Below are 26,231 nucleotides of genomic sequence, written 5' to 3'. Positions count from 1 at the left end.
TGTATTGGACCTGACCTTTCTAATAGCAGCCCCTTGCCAATGCAACAAGCATGGTTTTCCTTTTATATCTGATTGTAACTCTCCGACACTTTTCGGTCCAGTTTCCTTGGAAATATGGTGCACATCATATTCTGGTGAATACAATAATTTTCTAAAGAAGTTGAAAGGATTCATGTTCAGGCAAATCAAACCTGTGTTTGTCAACACTGTAGTGCAACGTATGGTAGTCACCAGCATCACTACCACTACGTGCGCAAACACTGAGATTCCTTTTGCTGGTACCTTTCCTTGACGGTTGTAGGACAGAACAGGTGACGTTTATAAAGGTGAGTCCTTACTGTGTTCCATCCAACTTTGTGCAGCCTGCCGCACTGGCAAGACTGCCATGAGATGTGGTCCAAGCGTCGCAGGCGACAGCTTCGGCTAGAACAGGACATGGCAGCCACGTCGTCAGGCCCTCTGCCTTCCACAGGCTTGCCCATGAACTTGGGAGGGGGTGGCAACAGTGTGCATTCGGCTCCAAGCACTCAGGACATCTCTCGAGACGATGGTCCGCCACTTAGTGGACGGCCCTGTGTGCTCGATGGTGAGTGGTGTTCACTTCTGGCCTCCTTTCCTTGTTATAAATACATTGGAATGCATGTGCCAAGTTTTCAATGGATGTCTTTTGGTGGCATGTTGCACCGAATCTTAAATTACATTTGAAGTAGAATAGATTGCGGAACTTGCCTTGGTCTAGAGAAAGATACAGATGTTTATTGTTTAGAAGAATCTTCTAAGGTAGATACAGTGTTATAGTAGATGAAACATTGTACTAGTGCAGTTGTACCCCTTTATAACAGGCACTGATAGAAGAGACAATAGGGTATAATGGGGGACACCATTCACCGCATGGTAGTAGGCCTGTGCACCACAGCTGCCTGTTTTGCTCTCGCTGCTCTGCGCCACCACCGAAGTCCCAAGAGTGATCACACCGCCACTGCGCAATAATTGCGGTGCGCCACGATTTGTCTTTTCTTTTAATGCAAACGGGGAATCTGAACATAAAATGCATCAGCTCACCGGAAGTTGTATCTTTCTCCCCTCCAGAAGTCTTATGAGAATTGCATGACTTCAACGCTTTGGTGTCCTCCAGCATTAAAGGGCACCGTCCCAACTTGCTGGATAGTATATTCTTGGAGTCTTAGACCTATTACACTATGCGTAGATAAATAAAATAGATAAATATATCAATGCGTTTGTACACTTTGTTCCTTTCATGTTTACTCTCCTAAATCGATAAAAAGAAAACGAACAAGGCACTGCATTTCTTGCGATAGCCCATTTTGCAGAAATTCTGGTGTTGGCGTCGTTGGTTGTGAGCGAAAAATCACCGTTGTTCGTGAGTGACAGATGCAAATAAATAAAAAACTTCAGTTCGAGTGAGAATCGAACCCAGACCTTCTGCGTGGCAAGAAGCCATTCGCCACAGAACCACGCCCATGCTTGGAATTGCTTCCGAAAAAAAACTTATACAAATGTCCAATTAATGACGCGCAGGCGTCAAGACATGTGAATTGCACAGCAAGTGAGGGGGTTTAAAGGCCCACTCATTACAAAGTGATCAGACTTATTTACAGTCAACTGCCGATTTTTCGGATTCTCTAGGGACCGCAAAATCGTCCGAAAAATCGGGCAGTCTGAAAAAACAAATTCATGTTTTTTTTTTATTCGGCTCAAGTAGTCAAATCGCCACAGCCACGTCCGAAATAGCTTTAATGCCTCCCAGTACAATTATCAGGCATTTTGATGCGCGCCCAGGCTCTCGCAAATACATTCGGTACCTGCCGCAATCCACTCTTAACTACGCTTCTTATCTCGCATGAAGCGTTTGTAAACGATGACGCGGAACACAAAGACTGTGGCGGAAGTGCAGACGACTTGTCCGGCTTTCCCCGATGTGTGTGCGCATGTAAACATGCGCACACACATCGCCGAATCGCCGCCGATACGCAGCATTTGCTGTCGTGTCAAGCCGACCGTTTCTAGTTGTGTGCAGCACATTGCCAACTAAGCTGACGCCGTCACTTTACCGTTGCTGTATCATACGCACGCATTTATAATGAAAGGGTTCGTGATGTGCACTTAGTTCCTGAACGCACACGGGCGCGGCAATGGCGAGCTGGTTTCGTCCGCGAAGGCAACGCGTCTATGCGGCGCACTTAGCGGTCTCGCACTAAGAGGCAGCAGGAATGGCGGCGTGGCGCATTTGGGTTCTCGCCTAATAAATGCGTGCAGTACGCATGCAACTGCGCTAGGCCACGTGCACTATCGAGCAGTTAACTGAAGATGCTTATCGTAAGGGTAGTCAGCGATTAAGCCGTACTGCCACGTTTGCCAGCTGCCGCCATCACGCCTCCGTACATTTCCGCTGCTTATCCGTAACATCGCCGCACGGCACCGTGATAGCGGCCCCTTTGAATTTCTGGTCTTCTTCACCCCTTAACAATTCGGCATTGCGGCAAAGCTGACTTTCGGACTCTGCTACTGTCTCAAACAGATCGACTCACGAAAGCGCTGGTTCGAACCTACGAGATGATAGACGCGGCAGAGGTGGGAGCTTCAAATAATGCCTTTCGGACCTGCAATTTGCGCAGAAAGTCCAAAAAATCGATCACGGAATATCTTCAGCGTCCGAAATTTTGGACGTTCTAATACATTGAAGTCTATGGGACTGGCGACGGTGCCGTGAAAGCGTCCGAATTTTCGAGCATGTCCGGAAAATCGGGCGTCCGAAAAATCGGCAGTTGACTGTAATCATCAACAGCAGCAAAAGCATCAAAAAAGTTAGCAGCTGCGTAGGTTCGTGTGTTGCCTTACAGAGGTGTAGTGGGCACTTCGCTGATTCGCAAAAGGAAGAATCATGGTGTAGTGGGCAGTTTGCAACTGTACTTGAAGTAGCAGTGATGTGATAGCGGCGCCAATTGCGCCAGACTGCTACAAAAGACCAATCCTGCTATACCCTGGTACATTCTCACTCATTTTCACTATTCTGCGCCATAGCAGCGCCAAACATGGTGTTTTCATATTTTGAAAATGAAAGCAGTGGCGACCGTGAACAACCACTTGAGTGTTGCATATGCACGCCCTCGTTTTCGTTGATGACGCGAGTCGCCGCTTTCAGAATCAGAAAGATGTTTCCATCCTTCCTCCCCGTTCAGAATGTAACTACTGCAAAGCTTTTCGTGGACTTTGCATCAAACCGCACATCTGCGGCCGCTACTGATGCGGCGGTTACATGGTTAGCGCTCGTTAGGCCTTGCCTGCGGGTTTGCAACTTGGCATGTCGTCCCGGGAAGCTAAGTGGGATGCAGGAGGAGAAAACGGGAATAAGGCCCGTATTCTGAAACGCTCCTTACCTCAGACCATTTCCTTACCTTACGTGAGGAGCCCTTCATGCCTCCTTATCTTAAGGAGCTCCTTGAGGGAGCCAGCGTATTCTGAAAGCTTCCTTCAACCTTCCTTTCCTAAGGGTCGCCTCAGTAAGGTAAGGCGCGTGTTTCACAAGTCTGGGATCGAGAGTACGTGTGAAATACGGACTAAACGTCCGTTTTCAAGCAAGAATAAGGAATATTTTTGTAGTCATAACGAAACGTGTACACTGCTTTACGTGTGAACTACTGACTAAACATCCGTTTTCAAGCAAGAATAAAGGAATATTTTTTGTGCATAAGGATGAATAATAACGTGTACACTGCTTTTTCGTGATATGGCTGCAGAGCCTTTCCCGTTTACTTAAATTTCGCCTGTTGCAGCAGACAAAAACAGTATGATCGAGCAACCTTGGAGCTCATTACGTTCATTGATGCATTTCAGCGGCCTGTTATGTGGGAGCGAGTAATAAAGATCGTTTAAAGAGTTGAAGACGTGGGTGAGATTGATTTTCATAACCGAGTAGTGTTAAACTTGTGAAATCTCCTCACTTTGGTGCAAATTTGACTCGAATGTACTTATGTCCAAGTAAATTATTATGTTTACATTCAAAACAAGAGCGCGTCTATCGGGTCGTACATCGCGCCTTCGTGGATTTACCTTTCTCTTTTTTTTTTTTTGCTAAACGAGAAAATCTTACAGTAGCTGTTCCCAGGAACCCAAGTCCTGAAAGTATTCAGATATATGTGCATGATTTATTAGAGACTACTAATAAATCATGCACATATATCTGAATACTTTCAGGACTTGGGTTCCTGGGAACAGCTACTGTAAGATTTTCTCGTTTAGCAAAAAAAAAAGAGAAAGGTAAATCCACGAAGGCGCGATGTACGACCCACTGTGATGCCTCGGAGTTGCATTCTGAGTTGTCACAAATAGTCGGAATATTTGAAGAATGTATATCGCCCGCCATAAGACGTGATATGCCCTTCTAGGATTCTGTCGGGTTCCTTGACCTTAAGCTCGATTTCACCCGTGATCATGTTTGCTGGACATATGAACCAGGCACGTACAAGCTCAACTCCGCACAGTTGTCAAAAGGGTTATTGTTCGGGCTTGCTTCTACAACGCGTTAAAATAGTCGTGCTGCCACACAGTAGGCGCCAGCTTTCAGGCACAGGTCACTCGCCTGTATCATGACGGATTATTAATCTCAATGGCTGTGACAATTCGCAGAAAAGGAAAGGAGGGTTTCCTGGGCATACATTGTAGCGCGTGCGGCTGCGCCCCTGTGTTTGCTAAGACCAATGTGATTTTCTCTTACACGGAAGACCGCACCTGCCTCATTGTGGAAGCAGCCCGCATGGCATGTGAAGAATGCCATTGTTAGCCTAATCCAAACAAGAACTGTCATTCCTGGAAGACGGCAGCACGAACGGTGGGCGATGAGGGGGGGGGGGGGGGGGAGCCTACCGTTTCGCATTCCTTGAGTCTGTTCTTTTTTTCTCTGTTCCTGTAAAATGCCTTGTTCTCTTCGAGCTGCGCAATCTTAACGAAAAATGTTGACAGCCGTTCGGCCGCATGCTCGAAAACACGCCTGGCAAGCAATTTTAACAACGACGAGGATACAATTAGAACAAGCTTGTGCAGAAGTGCAAGGCATCGATCAAAAATAAGAAATCGGGCACACTGTCGCTGACAAAGTACTGCGGAGAAGCGCCCTTTCAGTGCAAGTAGCAAGGTAAGGAGGCCTGAAGGTAGCCCTAGAGCTACCTTAACTTGAGGGAGCACCAAGGAGGGCCTCAGTGAGGGAACCTTAGTAAGGAGCGTTCCAGAATACGTGATAAGGCGTCCTCAAGCAGTTAAGGCCCCCTCACTGAGGTAAGGAGCGTTTCAGAATACGGGCCTAAGACTCTATTATAGCCGGTCCTGCACTATAAGTGGTTAGGTTATAAGTGGTCCGAGCTGTACGTCCATAGAATGTTATGGAATGCTGCTTAGTTCTGCTTTATTTAGCTGTTCAACTTATTACAAATTCAGTTTTTCCACTCTGCAATGAGCCTTTAGTGGCTCCAAAAGCCTTTTTTCCTGCCCCAAAATGCTCTTTTGGCTGCTCCAAAAACCTGCTCCAAAATGGCTTCAACCAATCCCCTCACTGCAGTAGGCATTGTAGAATAGTTTGAAATGGCTAGTGTTACGCATACAGAAGTTTCTTTCCTTGTGGCATGGTTGAGGTGTTCACCGAGAAGCGTAGAGGCTACCGATTGAAAAGGCGATGCGAACGGGGCCTGATTACGCTATTGCCAGTGGTGCAACAGCTGCACCAATTGCGCCAATTTGATACAATTCCTTGTTTTTGCACCAAGCTAAGCTAAAACCATGAAATTTGTTGAAATTGTGCCACACTGTGCCAAAATGCCCGACTAGCCGCAACCGTTTCTCAGTTGCACGAATTTTAGCAAGAAATGGAGGCTGCGTTGGCCACCTGCACTTCGGGCATCATCATCCAATCCAAACAACGCAGACCCTAACCATAACCCTAACCCCACCACAAAAGAAAGGGAAAAAATGCAGTGGTTCTAAAATTTCCTGGCCTTCTATTGCGTGCAGAGCTCTAAAGCCATTTTCGCTGCGATACACTACTGTCTTGCACAAAAGCGAACTAAAACTTAGAAGGCGCTATTAGTAGAAGCTGTCACAAGACGCAACACAATTTGCTCCTTGATTATTCACGCGTGCACGCGCCGTATAATTAGTACTGATATGATCGCTGACGTCTAAAAAAATTACTGGCAATCATTCAGAGCTGTGTATGGCGTTTCTGCGGCCCTGATAAACAATATTTTAAAAAATATACGGCTGTTTTCTTTCTTTTTTTTTACCACCCTCACTCGCACCTGCTTTACGAATCTCCCAAATTTCAAAGCCGCCAGGTTGGCAGGTCCACATTAGCATTTGCAGCACCTCTCAAATGGTTTGACAGGTGCTGCAAATGCCAATCTGGACTTCGTCATTGTTTGCACTGTGGGGCAATAAAAGCAGTGTGTTCAGCACACTGCTTTTATTTGAATAAGTGCTCACGTGCATTGTGCACGAGTTAGCTGATGTTGAAAGGTTTATAGATATCTTTTCTAAAAGTAAGCCTTCTTTGTTATACTGCTTCAAATTTGGGATTTTGTGCTAGAAACTGTTTTTCTCTCTTTTTTTTCGTGACCTGCTCCAAAGTTGGATTTTCGTGCTTCAAAAGCAAGATTTTGCTGTTCCAAAAATTGCTCCGAATCCCATTTCGGCTGTTGCACCCCTGTATTGTGTTCAACTCTTGAAGCGAATCTCAAGCATCCTCCAAATTTTTTTATGCTTCCAACCGACAAAAACTTCTAAATTCAAGGGACTGCACTATCTCGGGTCGCCCTCATATCTCAGGTCATGCAAAAAAAAAAAAAAAGAACGAAAGAAAACTGTATTCGCAACTACGTTCCACAATGGAAATCTATTTTGCATGAAAACTTGTAAAAATTGGGGCCTGTGAAAATAAAATTTTTGATAATCGATTTAATACTTGGCTTCTTTCTTTTTTTAATTCGATTTGGAATTCGCTTTCAAAGTTGCTATTCGGTATTCGCACACCCCTACTATTTACTCTATTGTAATGCGAGGGGTGACTTTTCAGTCTCTTCACGAAAAAAAAAAAAAAAAGATCGAGCTGCAAATATAACGCAAGCTCTGATGGGAGGAAACAAACATCTATTTATGAGATATCAGAGCCAAAAAGTGCACTTTTTGAGCAGCGAAGTGCCTCACTTTTCATTGGCAGAGGTTGAATGTCTGGCAAAATTCTCCTTGTCATTGGCCCCTTCCAAAAGGACATCATCAAGGGCTCCATTTGAAGTATCTTGCCCACTAGTTGCACCACCAAGCAAAGACCACATGTTTGCTACCCACCTCTTTGTAGCACAAAGCTCGGAGCTTTGCGTTAGACAGGTGGATGGCAATTTTCTCTTCCAGTATTCTTCCTCCAGCTCACAAAATTTTGCAAAATTGATTTGCCAAAACGCATGTAGTACGTGCTATAGTCCACTACATTGTAAGAAAAAGCATTTGTTTTCCAGTATGCCTAGCACTTTCATTAGGAGAGAAAAAAAATTCCTGAACTTCAAATGGACAGCGCAAACGACAACAAGGACGAAGAGAAAGGAACCACAAACCACAGTGCTGACTCATAACTGAATGTTTATTAAAAACATATGAAAGGAGAAAAGGAAGAAAACGACTACACATCCCTCACACCCATGTGACCTCATTTGAGCAAACAAAAATCCGCAAAAGAAACGGCAAACCAGCATTGCATCTTGAAACGAAAAAACATTCAGTTGCGAGTCAGCGCTGTGGTTTGTAGTTATGTTCAAGTATTGTCACCAACTAGCCCAGCTTTCAATCCCTCTACAGTTTTAGATCCCATGTTGTAGGTTGCGACTAGCTATGATTAGTTTTCTCTGCAAGGCACAAAATCTGCCCGAATAGTAACACAGCTTCGAATTGAATACGCACTTACATTTCATGGGTTGAAAAAACTTTATCTTCACAGATTGAAACTTCATTTACCTATCAATTATCATCATTCTTAGCCGGCGCTTTAACACTGCGAAGTACAATGTGCTATCCTCCTGATGGTCAATAGCGCACTTGCCGTCTTGAATTTATCAAACGGCTCCTCAAGAATAGCAAACAGCATGGTAGCCTGTGTCTAACAAATGACTTTGCTAGTCCGTCCTGCAATGTGTCCAGTTCCCTAGAACACCGGGAACATCGATCACACACCCTGCAACTAAATCCAAAATGTCTGTCCAGAAAGTCCCCCTTGAATTTACTTAGCCTGTGCTCCAGAGTTTTCCATTTGAGCAGCTTGCGTCTTTTTGCCACAACACGCATCGCTTTGTCTTTTGTGTGGCACATACATTGGTGTTTGACACCTGTGTTTCCCTTTCTTCATTTTTTGTGGACCAGTGGTGAGTAGATGGGTTCACCCAATTTCCGTGGCATATACGTTTATGCTCGCTAACAAACAGGATGTCGTAGGTATATGCAGCTTCGCTGTAACGCTTTTTGTGATCCCTATGCTGTCCATACTGAACTTGAAGACGCTATGGTGGAATTTCCGAGCATCATTTCCAAGAGTGCCTATTCACGGGGGATCGTCAGTGGCATTGAAAAAAGGTTTTGTTTCTGTTTGGTGTCCTCCCTCTTTGTTTTTTGGCAAGAGCCAGCAATAACTACAGGAATGCTGTGCGCATTAAACACCCAACCTTATGCCCGTTATGGGTGTTCCATTTGCTTTAGGCTATGCTGAGTGAGCGGTCTCACTTATTTGAGCATGCTTGAGACAGCTGTTTTCATATACCCAGTAATCTAGCCATTGCAGCAGGAACCAACCAGCAACTGACGACAAACTGCGCAAACACGCCAAACCTGCCAAAGTGTCTTCAGCAATGTTGTGATGTAGCACAGTACTTGAAGAAAATGACTGCAACGTGGCAAGCAGGTGCATGTTTTCTCTGCAGAACAATAACTTGTTGACGCGCTAAGGCTGCACAACATTGTGCTGCAAGTTGTTCTGCGAATTGGCATTTTCCTGCTTCACCATGCAAGTCCGTATAGTCCGCGCCGCACTGCCTGTGCAGATTGTCAGTGTGGACTGCAGTAGACAGCACTCACTTGACAGAGTGGCAGTACGGAGCATTCGCTTGACATACCCATGCATTGAAATCTCGATCCAAATAACTTTAGGAGACCACGGCAAATAGTTTATTTTGAAAGTCTGCTATAGTGGAACTCCAAAACGAACCACAATCTTAATCCAACAACATAGGCTTCCCACCCATGCAACGCAGAGTCCTTGAACTCATTTTGTTACAGAAATGCCCACGGGATTAGGCAATGCACAATCATCGGCTACAGTTTCTATTCCTGGCAAAATGAATAATGCTAGAACAAAATTCAGTTGTGTGTAAATTGTACAGTTGTACGAAAATGCAGTGTCCACGGTTGAAACTTTAGCACAAAGTATCAGCGTATCGGCAAGTATCAGCATATTTTCTTCTTTGGTAAAATTATTGCAAGGAGAAGGTTAAATGGCAACAGTGGTAGCAGAGCTGCACCTTGTGAGTATCTGCAATTTGTTTGCCAGAGCCATCAACTACAGCTTCAGAGCAAACCAGTAAATGTTCGGTGATAATATTGGCGGCAAGATATCAGCAGTGACGAGGCTGCTGACATGTGAGAATCACTCCACCTCTGCTAACATCACACATCAATGTGCAGCTGCTGGGAAAATGTCTTCAGAGCGATCTCCCTATCTATGAGAACTGTGGCAGCCTGTAGATATCAAAAGATTTGCGGCGAGTTGCCATGGTGCTAACATGGACAGCACCTTTACACTTCCTTACCGCACCAGCTTATAAGTCGGCAGGGCTGACAGCTCATGAACAACTGAGAATCCTAAAAGTGAAACCCGCTGACATGTCATTGGCTTTGCAGTAACAAAATGTTTTCCTCCTGATCCTTCCTCTGTGCTCCCGATGCCATTCCATGTTTACCTCCTCCGTGCTGTCTCAAGTTTTCTGATCCCATGTCCTGCGCTTCCACGCTCATAAAACCTTCTGCATCATTGCGCCTGCAACAGCGAGAGGAACAAAATTCCTCCTCCCATATATTAATCCCCCACACTATATCATATTTTCCAAGCCAATTCTCTGCACCCCCATTGGAATTCTAGTACACCATCTACTATGGGTGTACTAGAATGGGGTAGTGTGTCGTCTTCACAGCAGACCAATAGGAGAAGGGTGGTTACTTTTGCGATGACGCCGCCAGAAGGGCGCCACGATCGGTGTGCTTGGTACTCGAAATTTAAATCAGCAATGCGAAACTTTATGCAGTTATTGAGTAAAATGGTCACATAACACGATTGAAACTAAAGGTATTTGCAAGATTTAAACACTTCAACACATTAGATGCGTTATTGCAATATATACAGCTGCTTCTGCGTCGTCTGAGCTTGCACAATTCCTATCGCGGAACAGTGACCTGGATCGTCAACATGCTTACTGTTTTGCAGAAGGCATAAAAAAGCACATTGCTATTCATTCCACGCATATGTACGCCTGCCTAGCTATCACACTTGCTTGAAGTTGTGCAACGAATCAAACGAGGAGGTCCGGAAGGATAAAGTTAACATCATTAGGTGAGTTTCATGACCACCACTCACCTGCATGAGCCAGGAGAGTAGTCGCAAGGTTTTTGATAGAAAAATTTAATGCTCAATGACGAATCGTGCTCCATTTCCTTAGACATTTTACTCCTCAAAGAAACGCCAGAGCACAGGAATGCAGCTAAATGCACCGTGATGTATTCGGGGTGTTGGATTTATCCTAAAGCCCTTAATTCCAATCGGTCTGCAAAGACTAGAATGCATCAGGCGTCCCAAACACTGTGTCTGCCATGCACATGAAAAAATTTGCTAACACATCGTGAGAAACGGAAGGGAACAATCAACAAACTTCCCAGGTACACGCACGACGAGCGCGGCAACTACAACTACTGATCTCGGAGCCTGTGTACTCGGCTTACCATAAATTACTTCAGGGCACGGCGACAGGTGGCGATGCAGTAGTATGGTGTGCTCTGGCACTGCTGGACATCATCACAAAAAGAGCCACGTTTTCAGCACCAGATGACACACTACCCTATTACAGTGCATCTTACATTTACTGGCCTACCACATTAGTTGCCATGAAGAATATACTGAAATAAAAAAAATCCTTGGATTTTGAAAAATAAATTTAGTTCTGACATGTTAGCACAGCAGGAAAAATTATTCTGAAAAGTTCGTGAGATTTCAGGAGAGTTCGTTTATGTAGCATTTGTAGTAACAATGTTTTGCTGTACATCGGTGTACATGGTGTAAAGAGAAACTGTACATTAGAATGGGAGACGGTGATAAACGGAGTGCTGCCACATAGGCTAATGAGATCTGCAAGAGCAGCACCTTCCATATTCCATCTCATGAGCACTGTCTACCTTAAACACTAAGCAGAAGAAGCTGTGTAGTTCTGTGGATCTGTTAGCCATGTTGTCGCACGTTTCCCTCAGTCTCAAAATGGCAAGTTGGGCTAGTCGGTGTGTATCAGCCCCCCCCCCCCCCCCCGCCCTTTGCCAACGGCCTACTGATTCTTTGAGTGCATTTCAAGGTGTTTGTGACGTGCATCATACGTCCCTTCTTGTCACTAACCTCTGTTTGTGCCTCTCTTGTCGGCTACCTTCTAACGGCTGCCGGCCACTCCCCGTTTATGTGTTGCGCTGTTGCTGCTGCAGCTGTGTGCTTTCGCTCCTACCTCTGGTGCAGAACCTGAAAGTTGTAAGTCTGCTGACGGCTCTGACAGCAACCCGGCTGCATCCAGTGTGAACAGCCAGCAACTGCAGACCAACCTCAACACCATCACGGCTGCTTTCCAGAAGCATGAAACTCTCAGCATTGCCCAGCTAGCCAATTTGCTTAACATTAAGGTGAGCTTGTCACTTGGCACAGCCCGCTGATTTAGCCATAGAAATTCAACTGTCATAGTTCAGGCTGCCAGCCCTTTGTCTCTGTAATTAGTCTCATCAGACACACATCATGGAGCCCGATCCTTTAGGCCATATCACGGAATTTAATACCCTCACGCATAGCACCTTGCTAAGGCACATAAATCTGCCCCATCTTTGATAGCATGCGAGTGTGAAAGGCATTAATGATGCCACTATTCTGAATAAGGAGGACACAAGAATCGGGCCATGTCTTGCAAAATGTCCTCTGTTTGTTGCCGACATGCACAACTTGCTTGTAGCTACTGCAGCTAAACTAATGGCAGCCCTGCTACTGTGCAGGAACTTTGTGCAACGTTTGATAGTTTGTTTTACAACACATCACAGTGCATGTCTTGCACATTGTTCTTGTGTTTGAAATGCATTCTGTGGAGTGCTTGCTTGTACTGATAACTACGATCAATACAGTATAGCCACATTGCCTCATAGAATCACTAGGTGCCAATTAGAGTGCCAACACTCAGTGAAGTTACATTACATTGAAAATGTGCCAGAAGCAAGCGCCATGTGGTTGCTACTTTACTGCGCCAGTTGTTGCTCTGTAGTTGCAAGTGCGCTTGACAGGCCCCCTCCAATCCATCCATTGAGTTTCTCTGTTTGACTAGTTCATCAGCACATCGTATCATGCAATAGACTGCAGTGCACGTGTTTGAGGGCATGGGAGTGTAACTTTCAAAGCACAGGAATGTCTAAAGAATGAAAGTCTTGAAAAACTGTAGGAAATGAGCTGTCGTTTTGTGGAATGCATTTATCGACTTCAGAGCTTTGATTGACTTGCACGTTTTGCTGCTGGCAGCATTGCTTGCAGTCACCAGCCAGTCATTTGCAAACTGAAGGGAAAGGAGATGTATCCATAAGGAAGCAGTGTTTACTACTGAGTTGCACTGAAATGATCATTACATTCTGCTAAAGCATACGAAATAGATGTGCAATTTACAGCGTGTGACATTTTTATGAAAATTTCTGAAGATATCATACGATTACCTATAATTATTTTCACTTAAATTCGCAGCCAACAGTGCTGACATTGTGTAAATTCTGATAAGCCAGCCATGAAAAATCTGTTACCTCCACGCAATTCAGGACGCTTTCTTCTACTTTGGCCCCCTAACGCTGACACATTAGGAATAGAAAAATGGGGCTTACTCAGACACGTAGCTCTGCACCTGAAATATAGTTATGTGAGCTGCATTTCTTAGAGCATATAAAGTGGGCAAATGGTGTGTGTGTATTTGTAGATTGCAGTAAAACCTCATTTAATGCTTACCTGCTTTAAACATACTAACCGTTGTAACATAGTTGCGGCGAATCCCCAAGAGAGTCTCATTGAGCCTAATGTATTCGCTGATCACTTAACCCTTGGAGGGTAGAATTTTTTCGCGAAATGCGACTTCCCAGGGTCAATTTTTCTTTATTGCTGATTTAGATTCTTCGGCTGAATCTATCTTAAAAAAAGATTGTAATTTTTTGGGGGTGACAATAAAGTTACAAAAAATCATTTGTGTCGTTACATACGCATGCTTTATTCATAAGTAACAAGAAGAATTCTAAAAAAAAGCTTATACGACTTTTTAGAAATGATGCATTGTAATAAACGTAATTCACAGATGTACAAAAATAAGTGCACTAGAGTATGTTGCTCGACTCACTTGCAGCAGAGCGACTGGCACGCACTTTCATATCGTAAGCAAACTTCGCAGGTGAGCGCACTGAAAAAAAAAAATGATTGTGTGCGCATCCAGAAAGCTAAACTAGTGAGAAACCTATAATAATCCTTTGTCTTATCGCCAACGAGACTGAATTAGCTTTGTGCAAGTCGTCACCTGCGCAGAAACTGGTGTCATCATGCCCTGGTGAGCAATAAATGAAAGAGTAACAACATGGTGACCCTTTGAAAGATTTGAAACCAGGCAGCCATCAATTTTTCCAGCGCAAGAAGCCAGAGCCGCCCTAAAGGACGAAAACAAAACTAGCCACTGCATGCCCACGTGCAACCGGATGCGAACGTGATAGCCAGCGCACTGCTCTAGTAAAGCATTAAGAAAAGAAAAAGAACCGAGCGACATTGGTGCAAGAAAAAAATTCAATGTATTCCCGCAGCGTGGCAGCACAGGCCATGCAAAAGAAATCATCAAGAAAGGCACACTCCTTAAACAAACAAGTGATAGTGTGCATGTGTTCCAATTTGAAGGTGTTCACAGGGGACATAAACGTATGTCATTGACTCTGCAAGGGTTAAGCCATAGTGGCTCGTCCCATGCATATCGGTTTTTGTGTACCACGATAACATTTTGTTGCAGAAACTTTAGCTGCACCCCTCATCTTGCCAACATCACGGTGTGCTGCAAAAGGTCTTCAGCCTTTTCGGTAACTGCAAAGACCACTTTATCAATTATTCTGACTGTTGCGCAATGCACCTTTTTCACAATGCTCTGGCGCATGCGCCCTTCCCTGAGCGGAAAAGTTACGAAACGGCTCCTCATCTCCGAGGCTTTGCTTCTGGCAATACAGTCAAACCCCGCTACAACCAAATTGATTGTGCTTGGAAAAAAATTTCGTTGAAGCGAACATTTCATTGTAGGGAAATCGAAAAAATATAGCTGACCTGAGCTAGTAGAACAGAGAAACTTTTATTTCCAAAATTCCAAAAGTATCGGCTGCTTCCTTTGTTTCTCTGGCAGCATCATGACGCGATTCTGATATATGAATAAGCGACGCCAGGTTGAAAAGCATGCTGAAACAACGGCGTCCGCGAACGAACCAAACAGAGGCACGGGCGCACAACACGAACTGCACAGTTGCACTAATACACTAACACTAGCTATTCGTCGACAACAAGGTATTTGACAACGCCGAGATGCCAGTGTGCTATCGCGGAGCGATGACTTACGCCTTATTCTGTGCTATTCATATCATCCACCACTCGCGACTGGCTGATCCCGTTGATAATGTGGATGAATTGTTGCTCCAACCACCGGTCACACTGGCCAAGCGCGAAAAGCATTGGCATTGGAAAAGGCATCGTTCTGCGACTGCACCCAAGGGCTGCTCACGTTGATAACGTGGATGTACCGTCGCTCTGACTACTAGCGAAGCGCGAAAAGCACGAAAAGAATTGGAAAGGCATCGAAAAAGGAATCGTTCCGCGATTGCACCCCAGTGTGGACAACTGAGCTTTGGCTTTGGATTGTCTACGACTAAGAAGCAACTCAAGCCAGCTGCAAAAGCAGGGCAGTCTGATCGCCGTTGCCATCAAGCAATGGCGGCCCCATGCTCAGTCAACAGCAGTGGTTTTTGGTGGTGCCAACACTCGATTTAGACTTTGTAGACGTATATGTATGTTCTAAAATGCACCAAAATGTTCAAGATTGTGTTTATTGCACGGCAAATTAGCACGGAATTGCATCGTCAAATTTTGTTGGAGCGGAACGGCAGCAGTAAAAGTGTTCATTGTGGCGAGCATATATATGCATTGACTACTATGGAGTGTTGACAGGGAACAGAGAATTTTTCGTTGTACTAGAAATTTCGTTGTAGCGGGGTTTGACCACCATTTGCCCCTGCCCCTGCCAAAACCCTACCAAAACGGCAGAGGGCAGCACAGGAAAATCAGAGGTGGATTGCAACAACGCCTTTACGCGGCATCAGAGAAGAATGAAGGCGAGATTGCAGCCACCGGCAGACTCATCAGTATGGCTTATCACGGACAACCTTGTCAAAATAAGTGTCTTTAGCTATCACCTTGGCTGCATGTGCAGAATCATACTATTCTAAGCATACTTCATGTTTTTAATAGATGACAGCCTAAGCGTGCTGTGCTGCCCTGTGTGGGACCGCTTTCAAGAGCGTGGCGTGGGCACCAAGAAACCTCGCTGCACTGACACTTTCACATTTAACGCCCTGCGTATGGTACAGCAAGCATAACGCTGTTGTAAGCATACTGCATGCTTTTATTAGGAGATGACACAGACACACTTCCGTTCGCTGTCGCCTTCTCATGCAGAACCGCTAGAGCATTGGAGATGCATAGCGCACGTCACTTTCAGAAAGCTAGTCGTCGCCGCATTGATGCAACAAGGTACTCGCCGTACCTGTCCACAGCCTGGTGTGGAGTGTCACGAAGACACGCTGCATGCAACTAGCCTGTTATGATCGGCTACATGCGGCAGTAGTGCGTTTCAGTGAAATGGTGTCAGTTTTCACTCAGTTGCAGATAGCGGTATAGAAATGCTTATATGTATCACAGAAAGCTGATACGTGTCTTTGTCTGTCTGGCATAGCCTGTCAGTGTGTGTTCTTCTTCTGCAGTGGTCCTGAAAAGAACTGTCAGGCCAACAAACTGCTATGAAATTTACAGTAGCATTAAAACATCATTTTCAACTAGTGTAGATCGAGGCCCTGTCATAGTTTTGAAAAGCTTCTTGGCATCACCACCGCACGCACTTTCTCCGTGACTGTGTAAAGGTGATCATTGCAATAAGGTTGGCATTGGTAGCCATGGGTGCAATGTGCGACGACCCACACAGAGATCTGACAGGAAGAGGAAGCTGAAAGTGTGTCGGCATTTTCACCGAACACATGCGGTCCCTTGGGAGTCTGCCATGGCAGGAGGCTACTGCTTCTGATTTTGCGCAATTTGCGCCTTGCTTGTTCATCTGGAATATGTGACCTGAACACATGTAGCATGATGTAGTTTGGTAATCTATATTGGTGCCTAAAGATAGTGTTATCTCGGAGTGTATGAAATTGTAGAAAGTCAAGTGCAACTGTAGCGTATAATTTTTTTCGTGCTCTGGATAGCAAGTATTGGTATCAGCAAATTATATGAAATGTGATCTTACCAATGTGGTTGTGTTGTGCAAGTATTTTAGTGTCTCATTGTTCTTTGTCGTTCCTTTCTAACCTGGTTGGACACCCAACAAGCTAGTGATTATCATTATGTGCACACCGGCTTTAATGCATGCCCACTGTGCAGTGCTCATGGATTGAAATGTGACAATTTAGGGCTAATTAAGGAACATACTTTCATTACCAGCTCCTTGAACTTGCATCACGTCAGTGTAATTCCGACTCTGAACACTGGCCTCAGAGCCAACATTACCTTAGCGGCTAGATTCATAGCGACGTGACGCAGTTATCTCAAGCAGTTTTGCATACAGCTCGTGATATTAAAGGTCTTGATGTCGTGTTTCAATAGATAAGCACTGTACATAACCTGACCATAAAGGTTCTTGAGGCCACCTCCCGTTGGTGATTGGCCAGGATGATGTTCATTTTTCTGCCATCAGCAGAAGCACTTGCATGGCACCTACAATGCACAAAACACGGGTGTCGTCAAAGCAGAACAGCCTCGTCGAAGTGCATTTGTACGAACAGGGGAGGACATGCGCAATTGTTGCACGTGGCCGCTGTGTGTGGAGCTCCTTTTGGGATGCAAGATACTTTCAGAGAAGACTATTTTCTTGCCATTGGGCCTGTGTATTAGGGATTCTGGGCCCTTACGCAATCAAAAAGAATTTGAATTTGTTAAAGGGGTCATGAACCACTCGATTTACGTCGGCTATCGGCCAATAAGCATGCTATGTCTCTTGCGACGTAAACTGGCAGATCCGCGAGGTCAACGGGCAGACGCCCCGCCCACCGACGAGAGTGAGAACCGGCCTCTGTTTGAAAAGAGGGTGCCTGGGGAAACGGCAACTTCGCGCTCCGCTTGTGGCCTTTACGCGGCGCACACGACTGTAATATTTGGCAGAGCAGTTCATAGCCGTGTCAGCTTTCCACAGGATGTGTTTTTTCAACAAGCACAAGGGGTGCTTCATGACCCCTTTAAATTAAGAGGCTGCATGGTGCTTCTATGTGCACAGTTTTCCTTTGTGGCGAATAGCAGTTCCATTTTGTTTTTGTTTTTCACACCTTGCAGGTCGATGCCTCTACGAGGCAGCTTCTTGAAAACCTGAACATGCAGCTGCTGCTGGCGGCGGCTGCCAAGCAGGCCCAGAAGGTGCAGATGGCCAGTCACCAGAGCAGGCAGATGCAGCAACAGCAGCAGCAATTGCCTCCAACCCTTCAGCAGCAACAAACAGTCTCATTGCAGCACACCCAGCCAGCGGCAGCACAGCAGCAGCCTCAGCAGCAGCAGCAGCCATCCCCGCAGGCTCTCATTTCGTCCTCCAGGCCTCAAGTGGATATGTCAAAGGTTGACCCGATGGGTGGTAGCTTGGGGCATACCAATGAAGGAGGAGGTCGCCTGGCACACCCACCGCCAGCACCAGTGGTGTCGCCTCCACATCCATCATCCCGCAGGCCACCACCTCCCCACCTTGTGGAATCGCCCACACAGGCCAAGTGGAGAGGCAACGAGTCAGCCCCATCTGCTGGTGCCTCAAGGCCACCCGTGCCACCGCAGTCGCTTCCACCTGCCTCTGGTGAGAGTACAAGTGTGCTTCCTCGCTTTCATGTGGAATTACCTGTGGAACAGCCTAGTATGTGTGCAGATGAAGGGCCTAGTATACGTGCAGGTGAAGGGCCTTCACGTGTGGTGCACAGCACATAAACAGAAAGATAAGACAAGAGTGGCTAGTTAGGCTGCCAGCACATTGTTAATAGTGTTTGGTAAATGCAAGGATGAAAGGTTTGGCATGCTTCAGGGAGGTTGAGGAAACTTGATAAAAATTTGAAGGGTCACCAGTAATTCGTTTAAGCTTGTGTAATTGCGAAATATTATCTCATGTCTTACAGAAGTACAAACCACCGTGTGTTCAAGCTTAGCTAGCCTCAGGGCTGCATCGGCTGTCACCTTGCATCATCTAGTGCACACACATTCAGCCTGCAAAGGCGCGAAGAGCTGCGCGGCAAGAAGCAGAGTATTGCTCTCTCTAGGTAGTCAACAGTTTATTTGCGTCTGTCGGCTCCACAACACTGCATGAATGCCTGATCTCAGGGTAATGGGGGGAAATAAAGAGGTTCTTGCGCCTTAACTGAAATGAAACGTAGAAAGAGTGCCGCTGGCACGTTGGGACAAGCAATGGCTCCATGCGACATGCTGCTAATATAGAAGTCCCTATTGGCCGCGAGATTGAGTGGAGTCGCCGCCTGGCGGCTTCTGGCTGAACCGCGCCTAGTGTGGATTGCTCCATGCGTCGTCTGCTAGCCACGTTGTGTTTGCATGTGCGCGTACTCCATGCAGGTCCTCAAAGGCCGGTTTTTTCTGTTGCGTTAGTGCAACTTTAACCGCTCGTACGTATGCCTAACACGATGTAAAGAAGCATTTGGCCTTGATCGGCTGTATATGTACTGTAATAAGACCATTGAGTGCACTTGTCAAAAGTGCTGTGTGTGGTCGTCGTACCCTCCGTTCACGAGAGTCATATCAGTGTAGGTGCCGCTCTGTGGTCCAAGCGCATTCCAAAGTGCACTTGGCGTTGTCCTAAAGATGAAAAGTACTAAATTTCATGTGAATATAGCCTTTTAGCGGCTCGGTGGTAAAAAGAAAAAGGGTTCTCATGCACTTGCGCGTTGTGGTTGGGTGTATAACTTCAGGACTGTCGTTTATAGGTTACGCGACGAGTTTTAGTTGTGTACGGTCCTCGTCCCACTGCAGAGAAATATTTCTGTCAAGTCACGTCTGACTTGACAGTCCCCTAAACAAATTGTCCCCTAAACAGAACAGAAAATGGAATGACGAAAATCGCAAAACTGAGTTGCCTTGCGCAATTATAGCTTGTGGCGAAATGTATACAAAGACACCCATGTACTTAGATTAAGATCTATACGTGTTAAAGAGCCTTGATGGTCAAAATTAATCCAAACGGCGCACTTTACATTTATGTCGTAGTAATTTCACGCGAAGCGCACATCTTTTTTTCTTTACATTATCTTGAGCGCTTGTGTTGCGCTGTTATAGTAGATTGACGGAAGGCAGCAGCCATTATTCGCATGAAAAAACGTACTTTGGTCACATGAAATAACCGGGCCGTTGTTCGTGCAAGTTATCAATCGAAGAAAGTTCCGTGCTGTACTGTTACTTTGTGTACTGTTACTTAAAAACAAGCGTGTGCGTGTTAGTCTCCGCATAGCGCTAAAGTGCTGTCCGGCTTTCCTCAGTAAACCCATCAACTCTCCTACATTTCATGGAGAACTGAATAAGAAATGCGGATGAATATTTGAGCACGCAGTGCACATAGTGTTATTTGAACTCATCTTGCAGGAATATGGGCTTTCTTTTTGTTGGGGGGTATCCAGATGAACAAGAAGTAAATACTTAATTCAGTCGGCCCCGCCATCGTGGTCTAATGGTTATGGCGCTCGACTGCTGACCCGAAGGTCGCGGGATCGAATCCCGGCCGCGGCGGCTGCATTTTCCATGGAGGCGAAAATGTTTGAGGCCCGTGTAGTTAGATTTAGGTGCACGTTAAAGAACCCCAGGCGGACGAAATTTCCGGAGCCTTCCACTACGGCGTCTCTCATAATCATATTGTGGTTTTGGGACGTTAAAACCCAGATATTATTTTTATTATTATTTAATTCAGTCGTACTACAGCGGTGCGTAGTAGGTGGAACACAAGCTAAACATGTACAAATAAACCAACAAGAAAATATACTGAAGCAAAACAACAAGAAAATGTCATCCATTGCGAAAATGCCGACTGTTGCCGAAGGCGAGCAACCCGTTCGTTGGCAGAATGCGCTTCTCTCACAAGTAATAGTAACGTTCGGCGCACATCGTGCATTAAATTCGGGAATGAAGAGCGCACACATTACCAGAATTTAAAGCTGCAGTCAACGCATTTTGCTTGCCGGAAATCGGGTCAGATCGCTCACAACGAAGTGCTGTTGTGTGCGTTTGTATATGCGCCAACAATCGCCTATCCACACTAGCGCGGCGACGGTGCTGCCCCCTGTAGCCCGATCTCGCGGCGAATAGCTATGATGCTTACTCTCATTAATGTCCGATGGACCTCCTCACAAGAGTTCGAAGAAATCTCTGATAAGTATTGCTTGGCGTAGTACGACCACGACTGGCGCTAGGCACCACTTTTCTGCTTAACGTTCAAAAAAGGAGCCGGGACAAGGCATGCACACACCATAGGTGCAAGGCATCCAGTGATTCCACTCCTGCGCCAACTGCGCCAAAGTGCGCCAAATTGTATTTACTGCGCCATCCTGATAATATCGACGAAAATTGCGCCAAACTGCGCCAAAGTCTCGGGTTTGGGGGCGTCTATCACCGGCAGTCGCATGGCCGGCGCGTCAGAACATGTGCAGCTTGATCTTGGGGCTGCCGAAGTCGCAACCATGGACCAAGAATTATTCCGCTGAATAAATGGCGCTCGCGCGTGCGTCCCGAATAAGCCACGATGCCATGCACGGTGCCGACGCAGCTTCTGTTCTGCAAGTCGGCTCGACAGCAAAATGCGCTCTCCGCAGAGGCTCGTGACGTCTAGGCCTCTCAGTAGCGAGAAAGTGCGACGGCGATTCATCGGCGGACGTCGTCTGTTCTAGAAACGCTGCTGATAGCTCGTTTCAAGCGTCGCACGGCACGTAAGGAAAGCAATGTTCAGTAATAACTACATGTGTGCTGCTAAAATGTCTGTCACTTCTGTTTCCGGACATCGCGGAATGAAATCTGGGATTGCTAGCAGTATATATGTGGAACAATATCGAATTCTCTTTGCTTCGCGTTTATGGAAGAGCACGTGAACGGTGGAAACGCGTTCACACTTTTCCTCAGATATACTTTATCCATGGATCTTCATTCGGAAGAGCTTTTTCGTAATTGCTTATACCAGCACGTCCGAGTTTAAGGGGGGACACTGCTCTTCAAAAGTTTTTCTTTATTTCTTGATCGATTTTGGTGAAACTTGGTGACTTTATGTATATTTGTATGCTGATTTCAAATATGCAATTACTTTTCTAGTATAATGTGTAAATCTTAAAGGACCCCTGACACCAAAATTGAAACCTCGAGATGTTTGTGTTGTTTGACTTTCTTGTATACGGGGGCACATCTGACCGATTATTAGCGACGAATGTTGCCTTTAAGATATCTTAATTTGGTTTTAAAGTAAGCGTGGAGTGCTCACTTGAGTGGGCTGCACCTCGCGACATCCTGGTACGACGTAGATAGAGGACCCGCGTGACGTTCCACGAGTAAAGCAAGTATTGTGGACGTCACAGAAGGTTTGCGGGGCGCAGGTGCACAATAGGACGACGGGCAGCACCCACATACTTTCAATCTCTACCGCGCGCGGGGCCCGGATTTGAAAACCGCGCTTTCAACGTCACCACAGCTTGAGTGCACGTGGTCTTTGACGCTCCCCCGCATGGGGCGCCAGTTTCTTGTGGTTTTTAGGCGGGCGTTTTGAAGTGACGCTAAAATGGTCGCAATTAACTACGCTAGAATGAGTTATGCGATACGCTAGAGCATTTAAGATTTAACTTAAGGATTGCCAGACACAAAGCTACAAATTACAGTAAAAAAAGTCATCAACAAAAATTTTGCTGTCAGGGGTCCTTTAAAATACAAAATATCTCATGTGCCTCTTGGGAAGCAAGTTTTTTTTAAAACTGAGTTAGTTACAAAGTACTAAATCAGCATATCACGATAATCTGCAATCGGAACTGTGTGCAGTGCGACAAAAATGGATGTTCTCAACCCATTAGAACAAAAGTTATGGTATGTTGAACGTTTGCAGGTGAGTCATTTCAAGCTAGAATCTCACTCGTGAATGTTCAACACACCATAACGTTTGTTCTAATAGGTTTAGAACATCCATTTTTGTTGCACTGCTCACAGTTCTGATTGCAGATTATCGTGATATGCTAATTTACTTTGTAACTAACTCAGTTTAGAAAAAACTTGCTCCCCAAGAGGCACATGAAATATTTTGTATTTTAAAAACTACACATCATAATAGAAAAATATTATCATATTTGAAATTAGCACACAACTATACATAAACTCGGGAAGTTTCAACAAAATCGATGAAGAAATAAAGAACTTTTTTTCAAGTGCCATGTCCCCCCTTAATCACTCTGCGGTAAATACCCCCTAAAAGGCCCTGCCCTTACGAGCTCACGTGCTAGGGTTCCAATTCGAATTTTTGCTTGCTTTTTAAAAATGTCATTTCATTAATAAAAGCATATATCCTGGTCGGAGCAGCCGCAAATACGCAGCTGTCAGTAGCGGGCCCGTCGCTGACGGCCCACAGTGAAGTGGCTGCCCCATGTTACACGTCCGCCCCTCGCTTTCGGTGGTCAACAGCTGACGGGTAAAAAAACTCAGTTTCGCTTAAGGGCGAAGCAATGAATGTGATACGAACAAATTGTATTGTTAAACGAAATAAGGCTAGTAGCTAAATCTTTTGGATTCGATCTCGCGTAACTCAACAAAACACTGGTTTAATAAGGGAATATGGCCGCTCCAGGGACCGAAGCGTTTTCTTGCTCGGAGTTCTCTAAACAAGAAGTAAGAGTTGAGAGCACAACAAGTTTACGAGCCGTCTCCTGATGCCTCGAGATGGCACGCGCGCAAGCGACTGCGCCCTTCGAACGATGTGGTCCCCTCGCCCTCCCCCCCAGCTCCCCTGGCGTCCTTTCATGCTCCTTACGAAAGACGGGCGGGGCGTTTCCTCTCTGTTTGATGAGCAATCGACGGCAGGCCCGCACGCGGGAAGATGTTATCTCATGCGCTGTCCGTGCGACGGAGACAGACGGCCAGCTAGCTTAATCTCCGCTTCAGCCGCGCTCGTCGCCAGCGCTCGCGAGCTTTTACCCGCGGCTAGAATGCGCGTGGTGATGTTATTAATTTGGTCTTTATACAGAAAATTACGGCAATGGCGACGGCAAAAATCCGCGGAGAGCGTCCATATAATTGTTATCACAATAAACATTTAAAAAAAGTTGAGGAGCCATTTCACTCTGTGAAGTGGATGATAAGCGAATCAAGTGGATGATAAGCGAATCTGTTTCGCGCATGGCAAGGAGGACAGTTTGGTATGTAAGGCCAGGTTGTTAACGTTCAATACGCAATATTAATGCGAAAGCATCAGACGCTTTATCAAACACGAAAATTGGCCGTCGGCGGCGTCAATCGATTGATGCAAAAATAATCATGTGATGGTGTCATCATCACGTCATAGATCATCAAAACTTGTGACGTCATCATGGCGTCATATATCGTGATGTCACGTGATGACGCCATCACCACATCGTCGCTTTACACTGCTTCCGTAATCGGTGCGCCGATCATGGAGCTAGCGCAAAACCAGGTGAGATGCAGAAAGCTTGCAGAGAGGGAGGGGGAGGATCAACCCGACGATCGAGAAGAAAAAGAACCTGGCTTTTGCACTGGAGTTTTCTTAGGGGAATGCATTAGGGACTGTGTGGCTCTTTGCCATTGAGGCACTGCTCTACATCACGGCGTTTGTCTACAATGTCTGCTGATAACCACATAGATGTATTTAGAGTGTTATTTCATAAAGTGCAATTTTATTGATCTGGTATTCTGTTTATTTGCTAGTGTCGAAAATAATCGCCGAAGAGGTTAATTCAGAACACTCAACTGCATGAGCTCTTATTTTTTCATTAGCGAGTGAAGTATGGAGTTCTCCTGAGATGATTTTTTCTATAAGATTTGCAATGAATCAAAATATTTCTAGCCTTCATAAGAGCCCCATAGTAATATTCCGGTGCTTGAATGTTATTGCAATATGCTTCTGTAGTGCACTCCAGGATGTAAAATTCGCTGCTCCAGAGTGCTCCCAGATGCAAAATTATCTGCTCCAAAGTGCTCCAAGATGAAAATATTGCTGCTCCAAAGTGCTCCAAAACGGAAATTTTGCTGCTCCGAAAATTGCTCCAAATCTGAAGTGCTCAGTAGCATTACTGAAGGCATCGTAAAATTGAATGTAGTGTAATATCTATTAGTAAAGATGGATAATTAACTCAAGATCAGTCACTGCTACTACATAGTGAGCAGAAATCTCTTAGATATTAACTACAGAAACAGTAGCTGGAAAACAGCTAACATAAGTAGAAGAAGGTCTTTTTCTCATAGCAAGAATTTTGATATATGTGATGCGGCTGAATCCTAAGTGCCATTGGTGTGTGGTCACAGACATCCGGAGTCAGACCACCAGCCCTGGTGCCTACCTGTATGACCGTGGGCTGTCGACTCTATCCCTCCACATGGATGACAGTCGTGGCGACCGTGCCCCTCCCGTGCTTCCCCGGCGTCTTGAGGGCTCCAGTGTGCACCGTGGAAGGCCACCGTCACCTCCTATGCCTGTGCTTGGCCGGGGGGCAGGAGACGCCTCTACGTGCCATCGGAGAGGACCGCCCGACGACACTTCGCCACCCTTCGATTCTGTGGGTCTGTCTGGCATGAGCTCTGTCATTGCTCAACAACAGAGCTACACCACTTCGGGCGTCAAGGCTGCGTTGGCACAGCTGCTGGAAGCACAGGGCTTTCGCGTAAAGAAACCCGGCAGCCACTCAGGTATCCCCGCTTCTCCTCCCCCTCCCATTCCTTCTTCGTCACACCAGCGCCACCACCACCCCGATCAGGGCTTTGACCAACATGTGCGGGAAGAGGGAAGCGATGTTGGGTTTAGGGGGTCGAGGGGTTATGAGTTGTCGGAGTATGAGCGGCCCTATCACAGCGGGCTAGAGTCTCGTGGGGGCCGAGATTACTACATCTCGCCTCATGTTGATGCACGCGCTCCACTTTTGGGCTGCTCTCCACAGTCTGTGGGGCAGCAACATCGGCACAGCTTGCTGAGGACACCACCGTCTTCCAATGTGCCCGAGGTGTCGCCGCCAGAAGCGTACCCTTCCAGGATGGAAGCATCGTCCTACAGGGGAGGGCCACTCAGAGGAGCTCCACCGGCAGACTACCGAGGTGGCAGCCGCAGGCCACTCCGCTAAGGGCATGGATCTCAAGTTTCATGCTGTGATGAAGAGCTGTCAAGGTTTTAAGGCACAATCAGCAGGTTTAGATGCTTTCTCTTGGGGGCCTCCTCCCTGCACCTTGCATTCTCTCTTATGCATCCACTCCAAGAACTGTGCACACTGTGGTGCCAAAAGAGTGTGTTGCATGAGGTGGCCTCTTTTTCCTCTTTGAAGGCCACTGCCTAGCAAGAAGAATTTAGTGCTTAACCTTCCATTCCCTAGAACAGTCC

General features: G+C 46.0%; 1 protein-coding gene across 1 annotated transcript in view; it reads left to right on the top strand.

Annotated features, from left to right (window-relative positions):
* Nucleotides 1-26,199, top strand: part of LOC119386145 (cyclin-dependent kinase 12) — a 34,997-nt gene extending 8,798 nt beyond the window's left edge. Inside the window, exons 3-6 of the mRNA XM_037653489.2 lie at nucleotides 363-586; nucleotides 11,813-11,973; nucleotides 17,972-18,476; nucleotides 25,169-26,199. Coding sequence (XP_037509417.2) covers nucleotides 363-586; nucleotides 11,813-11,973; nucleotides 17,972-18,476; nucleotides 25,169-25,977 — 1,699 coding nt within the window. The 3' untranslated portion in view covers nucleotides 25,978-26,199. The remainder of the gene's footprint in view (nucleotides 1-362; nucleotides 587-11,812; nucleotides 11,974-17,971; nucleotides 18,477-25,168) is intronic.
* The last annotated feature ends 32 nt before the right edge of the window (nucleotides 26,200-26,231 follow it).

This window comes from Rhipicephalus sanguineus, chromosome 3 (assembly GCF_013339695.2).
Source record: "Rhipicephalus sanguineus isolate Rsan-2018 chromosome 3, BIME_Rsan_1.4, whole genome shotgun sequence".
Lineage (NCBI taxonomy): Eukaryota > Metazoa > Arthropoda > Arachnida > Ixodida > Ixodidae > Rhipicephalus > Rhipicephalus sanguineus.
The sequence above is the reverse complement of the archived record's forward strand: the minus strand, read 5'-3'. Positions and strand labels throughout refer to the sequence as shown.